The sequence below is a fragment of the Schistocerca serialis genome, chromosome 7 (assembly GCF_023864345.2).
Source record: "Schistocerca serialis cubense isolate TAMUIC-IGC-003099 chromosome 7, iqSchSeri2.2, whole genome shotgun sequence".
Classification (NCBI taxonomy): Eukaryota; Metazoa; Arthropoda; class Insecta; order Orthoptera; family Acrididae; genus Schistocerca; species Schistocerca serialis.
Window position 1 is genome coordinate 60,138,931 of NC_064644.1, and position 19,870 is coordinate 60,158,800.

At 43.9% G+C, this 19,870-nt stretch overlaps 1 protein-coding gene and 1 long non-coding RNA gene across 2 annotated transcripts in view; one reads left to right on the plus strand and one right to left on the minus strand.

Annotated features, from left to right (window-relative positions):
- The window catches only part of LOC126412815 (uncharacterized), a 144,926-nt gene extending 130,487 nt beyond the window's left edge, over positions 1-14,439 (minus strand). Inside the window, exon 1 of the long non-coding RNA XR_007575348.1 lies at positions 14,408-14,439. This is a non-coding gene — a long non-coding RNA (uncharacterized LOC126412815). The remainder of the gene's footprint in view (positions 1-14,407) is intronic.
- A 327-nt stretch (positions 14,440-14,766) lies between these two features.
- LOC126412411 (uncharacterized) overlaps positions 14,767-19,870 on the plus strand; it is a 168,356-nt gene continuing 163,252 nt past the window's right edge. Inside the window, exon 1 of the mRNA XM_050081995.1 lies at positions 14,767-14,809. Within this exon, the coding sequence (XP_049937952.1) occupies positions 14,807-14,809 (3 nt within the window). The 5' untranslated portion in view covers positions 14,767-14,806. The remainder of the gene's footprint in view (positions 14,810-19,870) is intronic.

Sequence of the window (19,870 nt, forward strand, 5' to 3'; positions counted from 1 at the left end):
TTTTTCTGTCCCTACAATTTCGCCTCTCAGCTGCTCTTCCCAGTGCCAAGTGGACTAGCGTTCTGATGTGTGCTACATTGTGTCTCTTTTTCTCCTCGTCTATTCGATCTCCTACTTCAACAGTTCGTTAGCTATTCACTTTTTTTGGTACTACTTTTATCATACTTTTCTCCTCCGACTCTTTCAGAGTCCTCGTCTCGCTTCCATACACGGCAGTCCTAGAAAAATCGTCAACATCTCTCCGTAGCTTTACGGTACCTGTAGAAATATTTTCTCAAAGAAAGCTCTTCCGGTATAATCCTGCTTCCTATTTAAAACATGGCCTATTCAAAATCTTCCTTGCCGCTGGGATGAAGGGCTAAGGTGGGAAAACTAAATATATATCTAGACGAAAGTTCACAACAAAATGAAGTATATTTGTCAACATGTCTCTAAGTAGCTGTTCACTCCAGTAACGAAAGATTTGTGGGAAACAGGTACACAGTTTCAAATCACAATGAATCTCTTAATCCACAGCGCAGTGCGCGCTGATACGAAATTTCGTGAAGGATGAATACGGCTTTCCTGACCAAAACTGGAACCTGGATCCCTCCGTTTTGCGAACAGTGGTTTAATCAACGATAAGTTGGTAGGTGTGTTTCTACGTGTGAAAGATGATATCTATCCAGCTTCCCCGCCAGTTGCATGAGAGAGATGGCCCGCTATGATGATGCAAATCAGATTCTCTCTAAATACACGCCACAACGGTCGTCACCTGGATTGAATGAGGCCGGAAACGGCCGCGACGAGACCGGGCAACGGACGGCCCCGTGGTACTACCGAGGGGGGAGAACGTCCTGCTCGGCTTATGGGCCGGCCGGTGAGGCCGAGCGGTTCTAGGCGCTTCAGTCTGGAACCGCGCGACCGCTACGACCGCAGGTTCGAATCCTGCCTTGGGCATGGATGTGTGTGATGTCCTTAGGTTAGTTAGGTTTAAGTAGTTCTAAGTTCTAAGGGACTGATGACCACAGATGTTAAGACTCATAGTGCTCAGAGCCATTTAAACCATCGGCTTATGGCCCTGGCGCAGCAATTTGAGCAGCAGCTGGTACTACAGTGACACAACGAACTGTTACAAATCGGTTACTTCACGGTCAGCTCCGAACCACACGTCCAGTAGCATGCATTCCATTGACCACAAACCACCGCCGTTTGCGATTTCAGTGGTGCTAAGCGGAAGCTTGTTGGAAGGCAGGTTGGAGGTCTGATGTGTTTTTTGATGAAAGCTGGTTCTGCCTCGGTGCCAGTGATGGCCCTGCAACCAACCTGTCTACGTGCTAGACACACTGGACCAACAAATGGAGTTACGGTCTGGGGTGCGAAGCAGTATTCCAAGGGGTGTTTCTCAACAAGATAACGCTCCCCCACATACCGCTGTTGTAACCACATACGGTCTACAGAGCGTCAACATGTTGCCTTGGCCTGCTCGATCGCCAGATCTGTCACCAGTCGACGTCGTCGGACGGCAACTGCAGCGATATCCTCAAACAGCATTAACTGTTTCTATATCGACAGACCAAATGCAACAGGAATGGAACTGCATCCCACAAACTGACATCCGGCACATGTACAACACAATGTATGCACGTTTGCATGGTTGCATTCAACATTCAGGCGGCTACACCAGTTATGATGCGCCAGCAATTCAGACTTGCAATGCCTTATTTCGCGCTTACATTAAACTGTGATTTTAGAACGTTAATCACTTAAAAAGACTGATGAGCCAAAACATTATGACCACCTGCTTCATACGTCTACATGTCTACGCACAGCTCAGTGATTCGCGTAAATAACGGACTGCTGGTTTGCGTGAGTGGTGTTGGCGCCCGATAGCGATCCAGATGGGTTCCACAGGATTTACATCAGGCGAATTGGTCGCTCTGACATCGACGTGAGTTCATTATAGTGCTTCTCAAACCACTGTAGCACGGTTGAGTCTCCTAGACACTGACAACATTCAGGCTGCTACACCAGTTAGTTAGGTTTAAGTAGTTCTAAGTTCTGGGGGACTGATGACCTCAGATGTTAAGTCCCATATTGCTCCGAGCCATTTGAACCATTTTTTTCTGCTGCGCTGCGCCTTCCGACCCGCCGCCTCGAAGACAGCGTCTGTGGAGACGACCATCGACATAGTGTTGCAAAAATGTGATTCACCCGAATAGACGACACGTTTCCATCGATCGAGGGTCTAATCTAGATGGTCCCTAGCCCACTAAAATAGTAAATGATGTAGTTGTGTCAACATGTAGTGGTGGTATGCTGCAGAGCTCCATGTTCAACAATGTGAGATGAACGGTGTGGTCCAAAACACTTGTGCGTGCTCCAGCACGCAGAGATGCCACAGATCACCATCTACCCTGCTTTACAAAGCAGACGAGCCTCCGAACCCCACGTTCTCTGAATAGTCGTGAACGTCCAACCATTTAACGTCCAGTTGTAGTTTCAGTGTCCTACCTTTTTCCGTAGATACTCAGGACAGTAGCACGTGACCATTCAACCAGCTTCTCCGTTTTCGAGAACTAGTTAACACGCTCAGCGTAATAATAATCTGCCCTTTCTCAAAGTTGCTTATCTCAACGGATTTCTCCATTCGCACCCAGTATGTTCGCTAGGGTGAACCCCGTCCGTGTCTGCTCTATTTACACACTGTTATTACCGCTTCACGTGCCCGCAACGCCATAAGGAGCCATCCAACGTCGCGGCGGGCAATGATCAGAATGTTTTGCCTCATTAGTGTACTGTACCTGCCAAATGTATTCCTGAAATTCTTCACGCTGCAGTCATTATTTTTTGCTGTTGCAACTTTTTTTCCGTCATTGCATACGAACTGAAGAACAGTAGTACATACAGTATGCATAAATATATGTTTGGAGTACGTGAAGCTGAGTAGTCACCCATTCTAAGCTAGTTACGTACTGAAACTTCTGTGTAGATTAAAACTGTGTACTGTGTGACGCGCTAGGACTCGAAACCGTAGTTTGTCTATATAGCTCTGTGCATTAGAACATTACCAGTGAAAGGCAAAATTCTGGGCTCGAGTTACGCTCCAGCATAAAGATTTCTGATGAGAAACAGCGCACACTCCGCTGCTGAATGAAACGTTCATTCTAGTAGCAATGTACTGCAATAAACAAGAACAAAATAGTAATGACTTTTTGTGTCAATTTTATTTATTGCTCTTTCTCTCTGTGGTTCATTTCGACGCTGTCTATGAAGAATAGTTATTTCTGTCAAACAACGTGCACAAAAGTGACGGGGCGGATTTTCACATTTGGAAATGTGCCGTGTATGAATCATGGGTGTTGGGACTGTATTTGATGTATGGTGCGAATGTACTAACAGTAACTGAACATGCCGTTGCAGGCTGGTGTTTAGTCAACACGGCAGCCTGTCACGAGTTAACCGAGTTTGGATGCGGGATGATAATCGTTCCAAGACGCTTGGGTCATAGAGAATCGGAGACAACATAATAATTCGGTTTTCCGAGGTCGATAGCGCCTAGTGCGGGTGTCACAGAGGCAGTGTTTCCAGTCAAGAAAATCACCGCGCAGGACGACCACAACTGTTTGACGAACAGACTCCTCTCTACAGCCGCCCGGGCTATCGACGGTCGGCTGTAGGCAAGACCGGAGCCGATTTAAATGTGGGACGTCACGAACCCGCTTCTGTCAGGGCTGTACAGTGAAGAGCACGACGCACAGTACTCAGCAACCGACGGCTAACTCTCCGTCCTTTGCTAGCACCTTGACATGGCGTTCAAAGACTGGCATTGGTCGGCGAACGTCGTCACCGGAGCATGGAACTGTGACGGCGTGGACAGTGGTCGATGAATCCGAGTTCCAGTTGGATCTAGCTGATAGGCGTTACCTCACGAAGTTAGGAATTTTTTGGACATGTGGTTGTTCATTTCTTAACCAAGTTTGAATATTATTGTTTTCATGTTTAGTAACAAATCTCGTTTCAGTTGTTAAGTACTTTCAGCGTAACTTGATCTAAAAATGGACGAGTGCAAGTTGGATGATAATAATACGAGTAATAATAACAATAATACACCGACGTGACAGAAGTCATGGGATACCTCATAATATCATTTTGGACCTCCTTTCACCCGGCGTAGTGCAGCAACTCGACGTGGCATGGACTCAAGAAGTCGTTGGACGTCCCTTTAAAAAATATCGAGCCACGCTGCCCATACAGCCGTTCGTAATTGCAGAAGTGTTGCCGGTGCAAGAGTTCGTGCACGAACTGACCTCTCGATTATGTCCCATAAATATTCGATGGAATTCATGTCGGACGATCTGGGTGGCCATATCATTCGCTCGAATTGTCCAGAATGTTCTTCAATCGCGAACAACTGTGGCCTGATGGCACGGCGCACTGTCAACCATAGAAATTCCATCCTTGTTGGGAAAATTAAGTCCACGAATGGCTGCAAATGGTGTCCAAGTAACCGAACGAAACCATTTACTGTTCAGTTTGACCTGAGCACTTAGTTCATTACACGTAAACACAGCCCACACCATTATGGAGCCACCGCCAGCTTGCAGAGTGTCAACTTGGGTCCATGGATTAGTGGGGTCTGCGCCACACTCGAATACTTCCACCAGGTCTTGCCAACTACAATCGAGGCTCATCTGACCAGACCACGATTTTGCATTCATCTAGGGTCCAAGCGATAGGTCACGGGCCTGGGAGAGATTTTGCTGGCGATGGGATGCCGTTAGCAACGGCACTTGCGTCGGTTATCTGCTGCGATAGCTCATTAACGCCAAATTTCCCCGCACTGTCTTAACGGAAATGTTCGTCATAAGCCCCACAATGATTTCTGCGGTTATTTCACACAGTGCTGCTTGTCTGTTAACACTGCCAATTATACGCAGACACCACTGCTCTCGATTGTTAAATGAAGGTCAATTGGTTGTGCGTGGTGCGAGGTGACATCTGGTATTCTCGGCACACTCTTCACACTAAGGATCTCGGAATACTGAATTCCCTAACGATTTTCCAAATGGAAAGTTCCATGCGTCTAGGTTCAACTACCATTCCGCGTTCACAGTGTGTTAATTCTCGGCGTGCGGCTGTAATCACGTCGGAAACCTTGTCAACTGAATCACCTGAGAGCAACTGACATCTCCACCAACGCACGGCTCTTTTATACATTGTGTCCGTGACACTACCGTCATCTGTAAACGTGCATATAGCTGTCCCACGACTTTTGTCACCTCAGTGTAATTTCGGGTTGCTCAGTGGTGTGGTGCAAGTCTTTCCATCAGACACTACTTCGGCGTTTCGCGTGTTCCTAACCTGCCCCAGTTATCCAATCGGGGATAGGGGACCCACATTTTTATGTGGAACCCGAGCCACGTTTAGTTTCTGGCGACCCCTCAGTTCGTTGAGAGTTGAAAGTTACGTTCATATACTGCTAGAGTGGAGAGCAGCTACGAAGGCTGTTGAGGGTCGTGTTCTGCGCAGAGAGAAAGGAAAGATACGTTGCGACGCTGCCAGTTTCCTTCCGTCAGTTCACGCACCAAGACAGCTGACGGCGCGCTAGCATAAACATCGTTCCACAGTGAACTTCAAGAACTGCATTCTTAGTAACGAGAATCCTTATGCGAGCGCGCGCAAACACACACACACACACACACACACACACACACACACACACACACACAACCTTCCACATAGAATTAATTAATATTGAACTCAATCAGCCGGCCAGAGTGGCCTAGCGGTTCTAGGCGGGACCGTTACGGTCGCAGGTTCGAATCCTGCCTCGGTCATGGATGTGTGTGATGTGCTTAGGTTAGTTAGGTTTAAGTAGTTCTAAATTCTAGGGGACTGATGACCTCCGATGTTAAGTCCCATAATGCTCAGAGCCATTTGAACCATTTTTGAACTCAATCATAACATTCCTAATCGTATAAAATACCGAGATAAATAATTTCTTTACATTAATTTCTATATGGTTGAAGACGACAGACTCTGAAAGTAAAACAGCTGTAAGGAAAAATATAAAAAAAAACAGGAAAACAACTGCATGTGGTAACAAGGTATATATGCAAAACTTCATGCTGTTTTGAGATTTGTACAAACTTTCTTAAAAACTGTGCTGTGTTCGGCCGTACCTTTTGACTGTTTTGACTTTGAACCTTACATTTTTTACTCCGGCAAAGGACCATAAAACTTAACACGTGATGTGAATGTCAGCTTGATATATCTACTCGTTCCCGAGATTTTGGGTCATAACAGTTGGGCAGACAGACAGGCGCACAACAGAGTGTGGTATTATAATGGCTACGTTTTTACTGAATGAGATACGGAACCCTGATGAAGAAACTTGTGTAATGTAACTTTTTTCAAAAATAGTGTACAAACTGCAATGCGTGTTAGACAACAACACAAAGGATTTAATAATTACAGCAATAAATAAATAGTGACACAGATGATGTGTGTGAACAATGTCGTCCTGGCTTGTCCTGGCAGGAGAGGTTCGGCTGTGGTGTGAAATGTGTTCACGTAGTAGAAAATAGACCGCATTAACCAATTGCAGAGATAAAAGAGAGCTGCACGTTATGTATACATTCTAGCTTCAAATGGCTCTAATCACTGTGGGACTTAACATCTGAGGTCATCAGTCCCCTAGACTTAGAACTACTTAAACCTAACGCACATCCATGCCCGAGGTAGGATTCGAACCTGCGATCGTACCAGCCGCGTGGTTCCGGACTGAAGCACCTAGAACCGCCCGACCACCGCGGCGGCAGATATTCTAGCAGGGCATATGCATCCCTTTCTGGAATTCGAGCACATTGATGGGTATGCCACGCTTCAAAAGGACAATGCGACATGTGACCACTTATTAGTTTCACACAGGTGGCTTAATGAACGGCCGTGGGTTCTCCTCCATGACCACACGATACGGCTCACTATAGCATTTGTGGGACGCTGGCGATCTACATCCACATATACTCATACTTTTAAACACATATTCCGCACGTAACCGCTACATGAGTGGCGGAGGGTACCTTGTACCATTGTCCTTCCAGCTCCATTTTCAGATGGAGCGAGGGAAAAATGACTGTTTGTCTGCTTCCGTGCGAGCCTTAATTCCCCTTACCTTGTACTCGCGGTCCTTACACCAAGTGCACGTTGGCGGTGGTAGAATCGTTCTGCCGTCAGCCGAAAATTCTTGTTCTTTAAATTTTCTCAATAATGTTTAGCGAAAACAAATTCGTCTACCCGCCAGGGATTTGCATTTGAGTTTACGAATTGTCTCGGTTGTACTACCATTTTGATACAATCTATTGCTAGCAAATCTAGCAGCTCGCCTCAGAATTGCTTGGGTGTCTTCCTTTACAATGTCCAGGTGGTATTCGTATACGCCAGATAAAGCCAGCACTAAAGACAAAAGAACAGTTGTAGAGTAGCGGGGTGGTGTTACGTAGCTGCCAAAATTTTCAGACTTCATTTTCTGCATCCAAAGTGATTTATGCTCCACTACAAATGTCGTGCTATTTGATCTAACTCCAAATTCGTACTCCTTCTAATCGAAAGCAGTGCCATTAGATGATGCGTGTTGTTGGTCCAATAGTGTATTTAGGTCATTGTGGTTTAAGTACCGTAGTCTGTGGGTAGGTGAAACTGAAATTCGTTTTTTGTTTGTACTTTCTTAGATTTGGAATGCCATTTCGAGTAATTATTCTGTTTGGCTAATCCACACGTGAATTTGTATTCTTACTTGAAAAATGGATGAGAACGTTTCGCCACAGAAGTGCCGCCCCCCCTCTCACCCATTTCACCCGAGCCGGTTTTCGATCCTAATTGTGATACGCACTGTATGCAGATCTTGCACTAGGACGGCCCTGGCGTCTGCTTCAGCTTGTCACCCAGGCGGTCGCTGCTAATTGTGTCCTGAACAGATACCTTGCAGGGGGCCTCTGGCGGCCTACGCCCCCTCCCCCTCACAGTTTGGTGCTCCAAGCGTCAGATTGTGTCGATTGTGCGTTAAGCTGTCCCTGCTCATTCGACTGATACTTATTTTGCCGGCACAGAAACGACACCATGGCACCTATAATGAGTCGTCAGACAGCCGAAGGCAACGCCTCGGCCGGCCGGTGTGGCCGTGCGGTTAAAGGCGCTTCAGTCTGGAACCGCGTGACCGCTACGGTCGCAGGTTCGAATCCTGCCTCGGGCATGGATGTGTGTGATGTCCTTAGGTTAGTTAGGTTTAATTAGTTCTAAGTTCTAGGCGACTGATGACCTCAGAAGTTAAGTCGCATAGTGCTCAGAGCCATTTTGCAACGCCTCGTAATCATGGAAATTTTTGACATCAGTACTTAAAAGATTACGACGCTGATCAAGAAAAAGACGCGATCTATTTTACCTTGTAAAAAACTTTCTAAAACCAAGATCGCATGAATCTCTGTGTATAAAAGGCAATGTCCCGACTAAATGACTGATTCACTCAATCATTCATCATCGACCAGCCCAAATCAGTAAGGACAGAAACTCGAAATTTCTAGAGGGTGTTGATTTTATACTATACGCATTGTTTAAGAAATGATTTTTTATTTATTTTTTGAAATAGGTGAGATAGTTGAATAGTGGTTGAAAGGTTTTCTTGAAAACACATCGCTAGTAAGGCAATCTTGATTCTGGGCCTAGCAAATTTGGTATTTGTTTTCCATGTTTTAGTATTTTTTGAAATTAATTCCGATATGGATGAAATAGTGGCTGAAAGTTGTTTTTGAAAATAAATCATTATTAAAGAGCTACTAAAGCATTAAAGCTACATCTATGGAAAAATGGTATTTGATATCTCGGTTCCAAATACATAAATTCGTATTTCACTGTTTTTGGAAATTCACCTCCGAAGGGGGTGAACTAGGGGGTGAAATGTACTATGAAAATATTTCATTGTTAAAAAAATTTTAAAACTAAATCTTTGAATGCTGGTACTTGGCTTCTCGGTCAGAGACAAAAAAATACGTGTTTCACACTTTTTGGACATTCAGCCCTTAAGTGGGTGAAATAGAGCCACAATTACCCAACCTTAACTCATAAGGATACACAGTTGAAATTTGGAGGCGGTGTTGATCTCATACTGTAGACATCGTTTAAGAAGGGTTCAACTGGCTCTAAGCACTATGGGACTTAACATCTGAGGTCATCAGTCCCCTAGAACTTAGAACTTCTTAAAACCAACTAACCTAAGGACATCACACACATTCATGCCCGAGGAGGCAGGATTCGAACCTGCGACCGTAGCAGCAGCGCGGTTCCGGACTGAAGCGCCTAGAACCGCTCGGCCACAGTGGCCGGCGCTTAACAAGCGACTGTTCAAAATTCCACTCCTTGGGAAGACATAGAGGATGATAAGTTTTATGAAATTATTTCGTTGTGAAAGCATTTCCAAAGATAAGGCTATGAAAATTTGTATTTGGCTTGGAACAAACAAAAAATTACGTGTATCACTATTTTTGGAAACTCAGCTCCCAAGGGGGAAATACGGGATGAACAATTAAAAGAAAATATTTTGAGCTATTTTAAAAAGCTTATCTATGAAAATCAGCATTTCACTTCTCGACGAGATATACAGAAATACACACAGTATTAGGGGCTGAAACTTGTATGGAAATGTCACCACAAGTTACCAGTAACAGGAACCTTTGACTTCAACTACCAGAACCGACTTATGGTCAGAAGTACATTCGGGAGAGACCATGCTTCTATGGCATTAATTGGCGTGAAAAGCTTGAAAGGTGTTGCAATTTGTGAACAACATAAAAATTCGAATAAAAGAAAAAAATCTGTGCAGACCATACGACATCGAGAGAGAAACAGCGGACGCTACGCTACTATTTCTTAATTTTCAAGAACCGGTTTCGACAGACTTTGCTGTCATTTTCACGTCTTAAAATATTTTTGATACGAAACGTGTTCATGGGGCTGCAACTCACAATGAATAGCCTTTGTAACAAAAATGTTTGAAGACTTGAAGATGACAGCAAAGTCTTTCCAAACTGGTTACTGGAAATATAGAAATACTTATGAAATATTGACTTCAGAAAATATTTTACTAAGAGAAAAAAAACCGTTAAAATAGAACCAAGGAAAAGCGTGGTGGTGTGTGGAAATACACGTACACTTCAGTGATGTAACCTTGGTAGGAGAACATCTTAATACCTTTCCACGTGAGGAAAGCAAAGCCATTATAAACAGCTTAAGTCGCAGGAGAAATGCCTAAGTACAGACCTTGATGAAAACAGACTGTATGAAGCATTCAGAGCAAAGCATCCAGAAAAGAACAGTTACAAGTGAAGGCTGTATTAAGTCCACAAGTAGCGATACTTGAGCTGCAGCAACAGGCTTACAGAAAGCGTTCTCTCTGCCAAGGCTTAGCCACAGCAACATGTGCTACTCCCATCAACTCTGATGTTACAATTTCGGAATCCACATGACCGGTACTGGTGGTTCTATGATTTGTATATGTGATGTGAAGCCGGCCGGTGTGGCCGTGCGGTTCTAGGCGCTTCAGTCTGGAACCGCGTGACCGCTACGGTCGCAGGTTCGAATCCTGCCTCGGGCATGGATGTGTGTGATGTCCTTAGGCTAGTTAGGTTTAAGTAGTTCTAAGTTCTAGGGGACTGATGACCACAGATGTTAAGTCCCATAGTGCTCAGAGCCATTTTTTTGTGATGTGAAGACTGGTCAGAAAGATGAGAGAACTAGATGGCATCCTGCACAACACTGGCATCAAATGTGGGACTTCTCAAAACTTACAAATGAAATCTGTCTCTACAGAGTGATAACTGCGCTGGTCGATTAAAGAACAAGATGTCTTGGTTTCTATACATATTCATTGTGTCAAACGGTTTCTTTAATACCACTGATCACAAATTTCTTCGGATCGTGAAAACGTTGCTCTGATTTAGAAACGCACTAGTGGCTGGACATTTAAACAAGGGGACCGTCAGACCTGTTTATCACGGATTTTGATATGTTTTGGGTATGGTGTAAAGCGCAGTGTTCAAAAATGGTTCAAATGGCTCTAAGCACTATGGGACTTAACATCTGAGGTCATCAGTCCCCTAGACTTAGAACTACTTAAACCTAACTAACCTAAGGACATCACACACATCCATGCCCGAGGCAGGATTCGAACCTGCGACCGTAGCGGTCGCGCTGTTCCAGATGTAGCGCCTAGAACCGCTCGGCCACTTCGCCCGGCGCAGTGTCCTGAGAACATGACTAGTGGCTTTTTGTGCGACAGCTCCTAGTTTCAGAGAAAATGAACGCTGAAGTTTTATGTGTACCTTTTTCACTTGTAACGTAGGCCGTGTTTCGACTAAGCCTTACGGTTATCGTGCTGACGGGTCCAGTTCAAATACTTCTCGTATCCTTTTCTTTACATAACTAATTCGTGGGGAGGGCAGGCTGATGAATGACTTTACGATCATATCTTTATAGTTGAAAGAAAACCATATACTTGCACCGTAAATATTATGCTACCCAAATGTGCTCCAATTTGCCAACCCTGTCATGTTGATTTTTATAGGCAAGTTAAAATTTTGACAGAGAAGATCTCATAATACTGCCGACTCACTAAAGACTAATAAAGAAATCGTTTCGGGGGAAGATTCCTTAAAAATACATTCTTTAATTCTGCATGTTTAGTTCGCCTATTTTCACAGAAATGATCAAATACGCGTGGTTGGCATCGGAATTGTTCTAAGAAAGAACATTCTTTTGGAATTCAGTTCGAAAGCCTTGTGGTTTTTGTTATCGCTTCTGAAAAATCCATGAGCTTGCATGGCAGTGGCGTTCATTAAATGTGCGTAGAGTTCTAAGGATTTGTGTTTCGGTTGCTTCTTCGTTGAACACCATCGCAGATTCTCTCTTAGCACAGAAAGCGATGCAAGCGATATTCTGTAACAAACGGAATACACTTTTGAAACAAGTTTGCTGTGATGACTGATTATTTATGAAATTCCTACTGCGAAAATGACCATTTTTGGATAATTCAGCATGACATGTACCAGGGGTTCCCAAACTTTTGCTCTGACGGAACACTTTGAGAATCCTAATACTTTGATGAAAACCTTTTTTTATTTTGAAGGTTGACTAAATATTAAAAAGTGGCAAAAATTTCCTTTATTCGGTGATTATTTCAGTTGTAAATTACAATTAGTAACACAGAAATCATAATAAAATTATAAAATGGTTATTATCGTCAAAAACTCAGAGAAAAAAGGCATATAATTAATAGTTTCTCGCAGAGCACTTATTCACATCCCGCGGAACGCCAGTGTCCCGCGGCAAACAGTTAGGGAAACCCTGACATATTCTATGTAATGTCGTTCTGTACGATGTAATTTAAAAAGAAAAGTAGAACGCGGGCAGAATTTAAACTCGTAGCGCCAAGGCGGTAAGTGTAAACCTTAGGTACTGCTCTAGGCTCGCCTGCTCGAAACGCGACTTACGTTACAGGTATAGGAGGTATACATAAAACTTCAACATCAATTTCTCGGAAAGTAGGGGCCGTCGCATTTAAACATGACGGCCAGGTACTCTAGGACAGGTCCCCCTACAACAAACCTCACTCATGAAAACCAGTGTTTAACAGTTCTGATGGTCCTCTTGTACGTTGCAAGCTATGGAAGATGTGAAGACTGTTATTGTTGCTGCAGGACCCTCGAAACCCTTCAAAGAGCTGAACATAGGGAATAAAAACTTCTTAGAATTCGGCCATGTCTCATCGAAGTACACCGGCATCCCCGAAATAGGGATCACAAAAGCTATATGGCTACAAATCACCAAAGACCTCTGCGAGTGGTCTTATAGAAAAAGGAATTACAGTGATACTGCAGATTAAGAAACATGCCGCGTGTCGAAGGCTGGCATCACTCACAATCTCTTAAAAACTGCAATACATCCAAGCCTGAGCAGTGAGATACCTCTCAGTGAATTAAAAACCAGAGGTTTAAGGGTAAATGCTTGATTTTATTAGTAAAATAAATGTAAATGTCGTGTGACTAGGGTCTTCCGTCGGGTAGACCATTCACCGGGTGCAAGTCTTTCGATTTGACGCCACTTCGCCGACTTGCGCGTCGATGGGGATGCAATGATGAAGATTAGGACAACACAACACCCAGTCCCTGAGAGGAGAAAATCTCCGACCAAGCCGGGAATCAAACCCTGACCGGCCGGCCGGAGTGGCCTGCGGTTCTAGGCGCTATAGTCTGGAGCTGCGTGACCGCTAAATCGCAGGTTCGAATCCTGCCTCGGGCATGGATGTGTGTGATGTCCTTAGGTTAGTTAGGTTTAAGTAGTTCTAAGTTCTAGGGGACTGATGATCACAGATGTTAAGTCCCATAGTGCTCAGAGCCATTTTTTTCACCGACTGAGATACGTAACACTAAAAACTAAGAAAAACAGCCTAGACAGCAAAAACAGCAAAAGCTTCATCGACGCGTTTCGCCTTCTTGAGGCATCTTCAGTAATCGTATAGGTATTGTGGGTAATGCATTAGTCATAAGTGTCGAAATTTTGATGTCCACTTCCCGCGAAGCATAGCTACGTGCCTTCGCCGAAGATGCACACCAAAATTTCGTCTACTTGTGACTAATGCTTTACCTGCAATTCCTTTACGATTTCTGTAGATTCCTCAAGAAGGCGAAACACGTCAATAAAGCCGATGCTGTTTTTCCTACTGAAAAATGTAGGCCATTTTCCGGCCGAGTTTTGCGTAAAGTAGCGGCTAAGGTTTACGGTTACCACACTAACGGTACCAGTTCAGAGCCTTCTCTCGTACTTTTCTTTACATAACTAACGGTTGCTGCACACTATGGTCAAAGAGTGGGACGATTTACATAAAAAGCAAAGTTAATTCTTTCTGAGAAAGTTTCTTACATAGCATACATTATTCGCTTTTATCTAATTTTTTCTTTCTTTAAAAGAAAAGTTTGAATCAACGGTGTTTCACAAATGTTATTATCACTTCTCTATGCCTCCCTCCCCCCCCCCTTCCGAAAATAATTTGATGGCACTTAGATCACACTGTTCAGTAGTGGGTAGCACTGAATCGATACCTTCCCAGATCGGGCCGATGCTTCGAAATGCTGCTGTGGTTTCCAAGGCGACGCCCTTTTAACATCACACCCAGGGCCTTCCCAACGACATCTGGCCGGTAAGAGCATAGAGCAGTACGCGAATCAAGTTTTGTGAACAAACCACAGCAAGCGATTGAGGCATGATATCAGTAACACAGGAAGAAAATTATGAACAGGCGCTAGGACGTAATGACCAGCCGCAGAGCTGCAGGTACAAAGGAACAGACACTGCAGGCGCGGAGCCGCGAGTTACTCACCGTTTGCGTCCTCCGACGGCCACTGCCCGACGTCGACTGCGCCGGCGCGCTGCGTCTCTCTCCCATTCTCTTCCTCTTCCTCTCTCTTTCTGGTTCTTTCTCCCCGCTGCGCTCGCGAGTCCCGCCTCCCGACGGGGGCAGTGGAGGTGGCTGGCTGCAGCCGCGGCGCGCACCAAGGCCGCGGGGAGCATGCGCGGGACTCGACACCGACTGTCTCCTCTCCGCTCTCCACCTACCGTGTCTCGCGGCGGATTCCGTAGTCTCGTTCGTGCGCTCGAGCTGGGGTACACTTTTGAGGCGCGTCATAGCACATACCTACTGGTGTACCCTGCAACCACCTTCTGCAGCTGGAACAGTATCTAACGTCAAGCTACGCGGAGTGCTTCTCACAGCCGGTGAATGGTGCGTAGCACAGTGAACACCACGATCTGAGTAGTCCCAGAGATTATCGGAGCCAATGATGTACTCCGCTCATACAGAAATTTGCATCTACTTCTAGACGTAGCGCGAGGCTCTTTATTATGTAAAAACAGTCTCGTCCCCTCAGAAACAACAAACAGCATGTGATTCCTTAGAAAGAAACCGTTACAAAATCAGCCAACAACGATCACTGGTCCTAGAGAATACCAATCAAACATTTCGCAGGCCTCCACACTTCCTTCGCCACGCTCTGCCATTTCAGAAATGGTTGTTGAGCACTTGCTCCCTCCAAATCGGTGGCAGATACTGGGACGTGTCGAAGGCTGTTGTGTGTTGCCAGCCAGCGGCGGCCCAGTTTCTGTGGTGCAGACCTTTCCCTGTCAGGGCATCGTCGCTACCACGGGCGCTGAAACAGCAGCGTCGGCTGACTTGTTTACCTGACATGTTTGGTCCCACCGTGGTTTATTTGGATCGTAGTTAACGCACGACCCGTTATGACCAACATTAACCACAACAATGAAACTGTCGTGCTGACTGCCGAAACTCACGACGGCGGCGGCCGCACTGCATCAGGTAAGCCGCCAGTCTCGTATATATACCTGCCTGCGCGTACTTCACAAGACCACGACACGTGGCACACGTCACGGGCTGTGCGCTGTAGTAGATGCATGTGCGAGGTGGCCGCAGTAACCTGACTCGACACAGTCGACGTCGAGGTCGTCACAGACGGACCGCCAGCTGAGCTGGTGTAGGATAAGTCAATGAGAGGTTGGGGTTTTAGGTGGCAGAGGGAGAGGGAGAGAGGGGGGGGGGGGCGGAGAGAAGGAAGCGGCCCTGGCCTGCTTCGAGAACCATCATTTAGCAAGTGTTTATTCATTTTCGAGTGCCGCAGCGTGTTTGTCGTGATACAGGAAAGCCTGCGAACAGACCCATTTGTTCCAAAACTACATGATCCATCATCTACAGTAATAAACTATATACTCGGTGCACAGTCACCCGATCCGAGATACAGGTTGCCTATATCTAGGGTTCTCGAACTTTTCTCTGATGGAACACTTTAACAATCCTTGTACTTTGACAGAACACCTTGTTTATTTTGAAGGTTGACTGAATATTTAAAAAACGACAAAACACGTTTCATTCCGTGATTACACAGAACTCATAATGAAATTTAAAAAGTAATTAGTATCGTTAAAAAGTCAAAGCAAAAACGCCTTGTTATTAATAGTACTTCCCGCAGCACTTACTTTCCGCGGAATGTAATTTGGGAAGCTCTGGCTTATATAACGGCTTCCAGGGGAAACAAAATTTTAGTTTTCAGTATTACACGTAGCCTAATTATCGATCAAGTTTAAAGAACGCAGTCATAATCTACTCATTAAGACGTACAACATGATGTGAAAAGTTTAACACGAAAGGACTAGTATTATATATAGAAACTGTGAATATTTCTTGAGATAACGTAACTCACTGAATGAAAGTAATCAGACTATATTTATCCACTACTTGAGAATGAGAACACGTAGCGACTTCCAACAAACTTTACACATAATTTTAAAGCTTTACGAAACATTTTCTCGCTGACACCCGTCACAAAAACATCAAAGGAAAAAAGTTTGTCGTTTACTACATTTTCGCTGTTTCTGCGGTAAAACCTCAGCATCAGGAATGACATTGTAATTTATTAAGTCTATGCTACGAACTCTATTCGCAACAGGTTTTGCAGACAGCGTCCACATATAGCACTGAATCCACCTGCGACCTTATATCATCGTACGACTCATAGTTTAGCAGATATGACGTCATAAACATTTACATGCGTTAAAAACTAGCTTTTGCCTAAAAAAGAGAACGAAAACTACTCTGAATATACTCAGCCAGTATTGTATAATGTGTGAACTCCGTGACTTCCAATAAAGTTTAAAAATAGTTTCAAAGCTTTTCTAAACTTTTTCTCGATTACGTCTTAACGTCAGATACCTAACACACTAATACATTTGTAAAGTAATCAGAAGTCTGGAGTTGCCTTATACACGTCAGTCCTATTTCTTGGAGTGTCAAGGGTTTGTACTTTATATATTAAACGCCAACTTAGCAACAGCCAGCTCACGTGCCTTATCAACATTTATACATACACTGTCGTACATAAAGAGTAAACACACAATTTTACATACCTGTTAATGAATAACTACCATAGAATGAAAAGTATGCGCTAATTTAAATATTTTGTCAGAAAAAGTATATGCATGCAGAATGCACTATTCATTATCAATTGTACATATTAATAACGGCATGATAATTAATATTAACAATTCATATTAGCATTAATTCCGTTAAAATTAATCATACACTTTAGAGTTTCAAAGATCATGTCAGATTGTACAATCATGTTTATTAAATCTTTTCTCTAAGCAGCTGAAGGTACATATAAGGATGTCTTTCATTACTCATGTTTATACCTTGACCGACATGCAGAAATATACGGAACTGCAAAACATCATGCCGATTAAGGTAACATCGTGTGCATATTTCACACTTCCATTCCTTGAAGTAAATGCACTCGTCCCTATCATTTACAAAATCCCCTTTTTATAATGTAGGAACGATAACTCGGTTTTATTCGATGTGCGCAACACTAATTACTGACATAAATGATTGAAAAAAATTCTCGGAGTAATGCAGTTGTTAATAAAATATTACATCTTTTGTTAATTTATAAACGGAACAGTCACAGTATATAAGCATTTGCCGTAACCGTCCTTCTGCTAGCGAAAATCAGATAAAATTAAATGAAGTTTACATTCAGTTGTTCGTGTATCCTCTTCGATAAGAGCTGAATGCGATAATGGAGCGAAGTCTTTTTTAAATCGACCTGTGAATAAAATACATAAAATCTAAAACCGTATCTGATTGGAAGGATATGTGTTGTTGTAATGGTAGGTGGGTGGGGTGTCACAGCTGTACCCACATTCGGATGGCACGGAGTTGAAATGCCCGTCTGCCCATCCAGATTTCCGTTTCCGTGGTTTCTGAAAACCTCTAAAGTCAGATCACTGTAAGTTTTCCCTGAAAATAACATGCCGATTCCCTTACCCTTCCTTGTCCTACCGCAGCTTATACCCCACCAATAATGACTTCGTGATTAAGCGATAAACCCTTATCTTCCTTACTTCCGAAGAATCAATAGAACGAAAGTAGTCAATGTGACCGTCTTCATGAATCTAATTCCATGTAACATGAATTTATGTCTTTTCTTTAAGCTGTCATTTTTGTGAGCATAAAGTTGTTTTGCCGATATACGGATGATCTTGCGATATATCCCAAACGTTCAAATTTTGTTTAACTTACGTCTTCATAGCACGTCAAAACTGAGGCATTTATTTATAATTCTTAATTGACTATAAAGTAACGACAAAACGAAAATGTGTGCAATGTTAGCAGAGAAAGTCTCGTAAAGGCGTGGTTAATGCCTGCTTTCGATTCATTAGCGGTTTTTATTATGCAATTAACTTCATGAGTCTGTTAGAGAAACTTTCCCTACGAACCGTTAAAATTATTCTAGAAACTGATTCGAAGGCGAGCTTGATTATTTCGTTCTATCTAGTGGTCATCATATTGCTTTGGTTAGAGATCCTTTCACATTATTGTTTGGTTCTATGTCAATTCCATGTGAAAAAGTCTATCTCTAGCATCGGTAGTGCACTGTGCTATGTGTAATGCACATACTGCCAGGTTAATCAAGCAAGGGCAAGTAATTTCAAACTAAATTATTTAAAATTTGTTTAAAATTTACTTCTATTTTATACCATCAAAAGTCCATACTTTCATTGTTTCCTATGGATTGCTAATGTCACACAAAGGTGATTCCTGGGACGTTGGTGTGCCTGGGAACGGAGCTGCTGATGCTGCGGCCAAGGCTGCTGTCCTCCTGCCTCGGACAGCTTCCTTTTGTGTCCCATCAACTGATGTTAGTGGGGTTCTTTGTCGGCGCGTTTCATCATTGTGGCATGAGGCTTGGTCCTCTCTCCACGAAAATAAGCTTAGGGCCATCAAACCGATCCCGACGGCTCGGACGACCTCCTCACGCCCTTCCCGGCGAGAGGAGGTCATTTTGGCCAGGTTGCGGATTGGGCAGTGCCGATTTAGCCACCGCTACCTGTTGTTCGGCGACCCCGCCCCTCAGTGCTCCTGTGGTCATCCATTGACGGTGCGACATGTTTTATTGTCCTGTCGCAGTTTTATTCACTCTCGTGTTGACCTATGTCTGCCGTCTACCTTACAGGAACTTTTAGCTGATGACGTTCGAGCAGCTGCTCGTGTCTCTCGTTTTATTACACTGACGGACTTGTCCAGCAAGATCTAACTCTTTTATTTTGTTTCTCTGCGTCTTTGTAAGTACTTTCTGATGTTGCCCCTCTGCGTTTTTCTATGCTATTAGTGCACTTACGTTTGTGACTAGGCGCTATGACCTTAGTAGTTGAGAGCCCTAAAAAAAAATAGAAGTGTACCATGTTTACCTACTCTACTGTGTATGGCAGCCGCTTAACCACCTTAATCGGTGTCAGATGATTTATGGAATTTAAAAGGAAAAGGAATATTAACGTTTCAACGTGTTGATGACTACAAAGTCACCAGAAACGGAGCACTAGTCGGATTGGGGAACGAAAGGGGCCGTTCCCTTTTCAAAGACACCATCCCGCATCTATCTTAGGTGATTCAGAGAAACCACCGAGCTAGATGTGCATGGCCGACCGCTTATTAAACCGCTGTCCTCTCGAATGCGAGTACAATTATGAGCATCTTACTTCAATGAACATTTTTCCACCACAACATCCACCTGAACGCAGTTGTGTACAGTATCCAGTACCCACCCCTAAAACTTTAAACGGTGCTAACAGATAGAAATTTGATATAAACTGATTTTTACACAGTTGTTTCAGTGCGGATCGTTGACACCGTTGGTCATGAGACGGAGTGAGAGCGCCCGCAGTTATACAGAAAACGAAATTAGTTGGTGCACTACATCAAAGAAAAAAATAATGT